Source organism: Cyprinodon variegatus, unplaced genomic scaffold (genome assembly GCF_000732505.1).
Source record: "Cyprinodon variegatus isolate N-32 unplaced genomic scaffold, C_variegatus-1.0 Scaffold1430, whole genome shotgun sequence".
Taxonomy (NCBI): domain Eukaryota; kingdom Metazoa; phylum Chordata; class Actinopteri; order Cyprinodontiformes; family Cyprinodontidae; genus Cyprinodon; species Cyprinodon variegatus.
This window is the reverse complement of record NW_015151883.1, coordinates 107,639-114,079: the sequence shown is the minus strand read 5'-3', so window position 1 is coordinate 114,079 and position 6,441 is coordinate 107,639. Positions and strand designations below refer to the sequence as shown.

Genomic DNA, 6,441 nt, shown 5'->3' with positions numbered 1-6,441 from the left:
TATATATATATATATATATATATATATATATATATATATATACAGAGGTAACTGTTAACCAGCTCCACAGGCTAGTTAACAGTCCAGGAAAGAATTAGCCAGGCACACAGGCTCCAAGCCAGTAGTCATGTCAAAGGATGAAAGAGAGCACACATATTTTGTCACAGAAAACAGGAACAAACTGAAATTCCATCATGTTTACAGTCACCTGAGCAGACCAGGTGAAGCTACTATGAAGTAGTGATTTCATGTTCAACTCCCATCCAGGTAGGATGTCACATTAATGTTGGGATTTTATATTCTATTATATTCCCAGCCAGGTGGGAATTTATATTTCTGAAACTTTAAGATGTCAATTGATGTCAATTGCCAACTGGTAAAATATATTATTTAATCTTCTATTATTTTGGCTGTTAGATATTGTTTATGAACCCACGCACTACTAACTGTGTGTTAGAACAATAAATGAAAGAGTGATTCGACCTCTAATCATGGTCAAACTGTTAATTCTCTACATACATGGAATAAATTCACCGCAACTTCTGTTCAAAATATAGGACATTATTACCAAAAATCATTCAGCTCCAGGTCAAACATATTTCGGTTTAACAGTCTCAACTAAGACTAGTGAAACTCAAATAAACGAAACTAATCTCACCGGAGATGGACCCAAGCTTCATGGGCAAGGGAGAGGAAGAAAAGAGAAAGAGAATCGTGTGTGCTCTGCGATTTTGTCTGTCGTCACACAGAGAGGGATGGTTGATCAGACCTGTGGGAGTTCCTGTGACTTGCCTGTGACTGCTTTGGCTGAAAAGGGGGGGGGGGCACAGAGTTCCCCCAGCTGTTATTCACCAAAGCTGCGTCCTCTTCTCTTGTCATCATGTCAAGATGAAATATGAACACCGGTTCCCAATGTCCAAAAACCGTTATCATGGCATATGGCACAACACTGACAAGGTAAATCAGAGAGAATATAAAAAGTCAAGAGTGGAACTGAAAATACTTCAAAATGGGAGAATAATGATACAATAAAGCTGAATGATTGAAAGTGGTCCTTATGTCATCCAGATGTATAAACATTCAGCAGTATAAATATAGAAAATAGCTCAGGATAACCTAACTATTTTGGTTGAGGTATGAGAAAGGTAGATCCAAGGAAAAAAATTATCTGGCTGTTATTCCAGATATTCTTGCAGTTATGATGTACCTAGCTAACCTTGATGTCCTGTTCAGAGGGAAACAGTGGTGACTGGTAACCTAAGTAGACTTGAGATGAAAAGAGACCAGTTGCAGAGGAGACATGAGAGTCTGCATACTCTATTCGTGGGAGGAACTGACGCCAGTCAATGGGATTGAGGAAGTGAGAAGACTGAAGCTGGATTCTAGATTCCGATTCGTACGTTCTGTTTGAACATTGGACTGAAGATGGAAACCGGAAGAGAGACGTGACATTGACTGCTTTGCAGAACTGTTTGAAGACTTCCAAAAAAAAAATAGTAGACCCTGATCAGATAAGATGTCTTGGGGAGTTAGTGGATATTTGTTCTTTCTGTAATCTAACTGAGACCTTCGTAATCATAACAAGGATGGAGGGGACTGTATTTCTTCCACACCAAAAAGAAGTCCACCACCAGCGCGAAGGAAGAGTGATGGATGATGCCTGCATTCATGGAATCATTTATGTCCTTCATGTTCTCACACTCCAGACAACATTGGTTAAACACATTGCTTGAAGGCAAATGGGCACCATGGTGGATATTAACATGGCATTCATGGACGATGGGGGATAGATAGATAGAGAGCCTTAGACTTACTGAACACCTGTTTAGAGTCAAGGTATTCAGCTGGTATGTTAATAAGATCAGTGGGTTTGCTATTGCCCTGGGTGATGGGAAGAAGACTGGGATGAACGGCAGACTGTAAACAGGCAGAGAGACAGTAATAGCCCTTTCCTGCTGGGCTAAAAACCTGTTAAAACCGCAAAGAAGCAGCTTTTAGTGGCAGTGGGAACAGCTCACTGATCCACATTGACCTGTGTCAAATAACTCAGCAAACGAACTGGGTTTAAATTGCCTTCAAACTGCTCAGCTCTAATTGGCTAAAGTAAGAACATCATTGGACATCGACCCACTGAATTACGTGATACACTTAATGGCATCCCCGTCATAAAATAATCTTAAAAATCATCCCCCTTCTTAAATGACCATCCCCCCATAGTACCCCCTGTAACATTTTACTACTGAATGTGTAAAATGTCTACTATATGCTAACAGTAATGGCAAAAATATTGCCCTTTCAACAATTAGCGGGCTGTGGGCTTACAAGTAGCCTGAGCAAAATAAATAAAATCAAGAAGTGGCCTACCATGACTATAAAAATTATCCCAGTGGGAAATTATTTTAGGACAGAGAAACAAAGACCAGGCTAATTAGCAGGGGTGAACAGAGGCAAGAACGGAGCTAGGGAAAAGGAGACTGGCCCAAGAGGAAAATCAGGAAATATCTAAGAATTCAAAAACAATGAAAAAAATACCTACAGTAGAACCTAAGAATGAAAAAGACCACCAATAAAAACTCAGAGATAAAACTTGAACAAAACCAAAACCATGACAAACTATCATGTCTGTATCTGTAAAATAATATGCCGACCCCCACTTTTTTTTTTTTTTAGAAATATGTGTCTCTGCTTGCTCTTTTAATTCACATCAACTTCCAGAAAGGATGATTGATAAATTTTCTTAAATAAGTTCTGTAATTTATTTCATAAAACTAAAGGGAGGCAAAATAATCAATAATTTTTTTTCACTTTGAAAATATAAGAGGTCGTCTAGCTCTACCGTCTCCATTTCACTGCAAAATATTTTTTTTATATGAGAACATTTTGTTTTCATCATGTGTCTTAATTTCTAAATAGAACCTGTCCAATCTGATACAGCAGCAACACCTCTGTGATTGACAGGCTCATATAGATGAGGACCGGAGTCAAAGCTTCGCAGTTGAACGCCAGGTCATTCCACTTCTGCATCGCTTATACTCAAGTAAAACCTGACTCAGTCTGGGACCCCCGCCCCAACTCCGTCCATCAAGACACTGAAGAACATGATCCACATGAGGCAGCAACCCCCACCACCACCACCAGGAAACTAGAAACAAAAATATTACATCCACATTCACTGAAAATGAAGTCAAGGCAGACCTTTGCCCTGCTTCCCTGTAGGGTGAGGGTCTACTACAATTAGGGTTGCATACAGAGTAATCTGATGAGGTTGAGTGATGAAAATAGATCATAGGGCCAGAGCGGGGAGAGAGACCATAGTTTGGGTCAAAAAGGGGAAACCACGTTTTTCATCGGTATTGCAGAAGTGAAAAGTTTACGCAGGAAAAGAAACAATAGAGCCAAAAGTTTCCACACACGTAGGTTATCCCCCTTGATGACATGGATATAAGGCGTTTTCTTACATACATATAAAAGCAGATCATCTCCAAACAGCAGAAACAACNACTAAAAACAAAAATATTACATCCACATTCACTGAAAATGAAGTCAAGGCAGACCTTTGCCCTGCTTCCATGCAGGGTGAGGGTCTACTACAATTAAGGTTTGCATACAGAGTAATCTGATGAGGTTGAGTGATGAAAATAGATCATAGGGCCAGAGCGGGGAGAGAGACCATAGTTTGGGTCAAAAAGGGAAACCACGTTATTCCTCTGTATTGCAGAAGTGAAAAGTTTACGTGTGAAAAGGAACAATAGAGCCAAAAGTTTCCACACACGTAGGTTATCCCCCTTGATGACGTTGATTTAAGGCGTTTTCTTACATATATATAAAAGCAGATCATCTCCAAACAGCAGAAACAACGATCTGACCTCAGCTGAGATAAAATAACCTGCTGCTGCCTAATAAACAAACTTCAGGATGGCTCGTCTGGTTCTGTCTGCGATTGTGCTGATGATGGCTGTCATCGCTTTCACTGAAGGTAAGGTGAAGCTTTAAAGAAACATTCATGTTGACATTTTGATGTATCAATTACCTTTTATCTAATGCAATCTGACTTAAAATATAGAATCAAATTTATTTTTCTTATAGCAACTTTATTAAAATAAAACAAGACAAATTTATCACCGAGAATTAACGCCGCATTTTAAATCAAAAATGTGTTTACGAAATATAGAACATCTTAACCATTATTGATTAATGACCAGGAAATTATAACTTACCTCAACGCTTTATAACGCTTTTAAATAGTCCTTGGCCCATTGTTTTGCTCCAATCATTTCCTCCAATGGGCCGTTTTAAATGGTCAGTTTCTTAACTGCTGATAGGGTTGGTAGTGTCATGTCTTCATAGAATCACATTTTACACAAACAAAGTTTTATCCTTTGAAACCCCACATGTTTGTTTTACTAAAGTAATGGAAAACAAATTTCAATGCATTCCATCTATACATTTATGCACCTTTTCTTCTGAATCTGCATTTTGATTTTATATTCAGAGATGTAAGATCTAAGTCAGATGAACAAGGAAGAAACTGTACAATCTCTTAAAATAGAAGAAACTGCATCAGATGGCACCTTTTTTATTTTCACAGGAAATTAAGAAAGGGAACTAAAGGAGTGGAAGATCTGATAAACATGTTTCTGTTTTCTGTTTGCAGGTCTGCGAGGAGTTGGACCAAAGAAGTGCTGCTTCCAGTTCAATGACAAGAAGGTTTCAATAAATAGGGTGGTGGGCTACACCAAAACCAGTCAGCGCTGCCCCAACCCTGCCTTCTTGTGAGTATTCACTGTTACAGAAGTGAACCAGTGATACTCTATCGGGTCCTGGATCTCCTGACACTATCCTCTTCCTTTTTCATTTCCAGGCTGAAAACAGTTGCAGGCCGTCAGCTGTGTGTCAGACCTTCAGCACCCTGGGTGAAGGAGCTCATCAGCCAGCTGGAGGCCAAAAAGGTTTCTGGTTCAAACTCCAACCTGTAAACGTGCAAATAATCTACCCACAAGCCAGCCTGCATGATTATGTAGGTTGGATGTGATGCTACAGTTTCTTACAGAAAACTAATTTTCTTCATGTAAATGAAGCATTTTTATTGTGGTTGTCATACGGAACAACAGATATATTTTTTTTAAAGATACGATACTTAAAGTTCAACCATCAACTTTATTTCTATTGTAGTTTGAACTGACCTTAGAAAGTAACTAATGTAAAAGACAACTGTCTTCCAAATCCACAAGTGTCATCTTTATCCTATAAGCTATAACTGTTGCAATTGCTCCTGTAATACCTTAAATGTTTTTATTTGATTATATTTAAAGTCTTATTTTACCCAGAAGTATTTTAATCCATTCAGAAGTTTCTTGTCCATTTGTGTGTATGTTTGAACCAGTGTATTGCATACAAAATAAAGCTCATTACTTCTAAAATTCCCATCAGTCTAATTTTCTTACCCTCACATTTTCTTATTGTTGGTGAACCTTTGATTGCAGATAATATAATTCACTTTTGCCTCTCAACTCTGTTTCCGTCTTTTTATCAGGGTCACCGACTCTAAACCAAAGAAATCTGGCCTATTTAGGTTCTATTAGCATCTTTAGCATTTGAAGCTGTACAAGATCATATACACACACACACATTTATATATATATTATAATATTAGAAGAGAATGACGCATTTTAGATCTGAATGAATGACATATTATTCTATACAAAGTTAAATTTGCTAACAAAATGTAAAAAAATTATAATGGAAATTAAATGTATTAACAAATGGAGGCCTGGATTTGGAGTCCTTACAGCAGGGCAAAATGATGCTCAGTCTTGTATGTGGCCTCCACCTGCCTGTATGACCTCCTGGGCATGCTACTCATGAGTTGGTGGATGGTCTAAGGAATCTCCTCACAGACATGGACTAAAGCATCCACCAACACCTGGATAGTCTGTGCTGCAAATTGATGTTGGTGGATGGATCGAGACATGATGTCCCAGATGTGCTCAATCGGATTCAGGTCTGAGGAAACCGGCGGACCAGCCCATAGCTTCAATGCCTTCATCTTGCAGAAATGTCTGACACCCTCCAGCCACATGAGGTCTAGCACTGTCCTGCATTAGGAGGATCCCAGGGCCAACCACACCAGCATGTGGTCTCACAAGGTGTCTGAGGATCTCAACACTGTACCTAATGGCAGACATGCTACCTCTTGTGAGCACACAGAGGTCTCTGCAGCCCTTCAAAGAAATGCCACCCAACACAATTACTGACCAACTTCCAAACCGGTCATGCTGAAGGATGTTGCAGGCAGCAGATTGCTCTCCCTCTGTCACATCTGTAACATTTTCTCAATATAACCTGCCTTGATCTGTGAAGAGCATAGGGCACCAGTGGCCAATATGCAAATCCTGGCTTTTTCTGGCAAGTGCCAAGTGTCCTGCATGGTGTTAAACTTTG

The 6,441-nt window shown here is 39.3% G+C and overlaps 1 protein-coding gene across 1 annotated transcript; it reads left to right on the top strand.

The window, feature by feature from the left end:
• The first annotated feature begins 3,843 nt into the window (after positions 1–3,843).
• Positions 3,844–5,402, top strand: LOC107103361 (monocyte chemotactic protein 1B-like). Its single transcript, XM_015403035.1, has 3 exons — positions 3,844–3,976; positions 4,655–4,772; positions 4,862–5,402. Exons 1-3 carry the CDS (start codon positions 3,916–3,918, stop codon positions 4,974–4,976), a joined length of 294 nt encoding a protein of 97 aa, XP_015258521.1. The 5' UTR covers positions 3,844–3,915; the 3' UTR covers positions 4,977–5,402.
• The last annotated feature ends 1,039 nt before the right edge of the window (positions 5,403–6,441 follow it).

Bases quoted from the DNA above. Each gene is read 5' to 3' on its own strand.
- LOC107103361 (XM_015403035.1), top strand. From the start codon at position 3,916: ATGGCTCGTCTGGTTCTGTCTGCGATTGTGCTGATGATGGCTGTCATC. The intron at 3,977-4,654 runs GTAAGGTGAAGC...TTCTGTTTGCAG, and splicing joins TGTCATCGCTTTCACTGAAG to GTCTGCGAGGAGTTGGACCA. The intron at 4,773-4,861 runs GTGAGTATTCAC...TTTCATTTCCAG, and splicing joins TGCCCCAACCCTGCCTTCTT to GCTGAAAACAGTTGCAGGCC.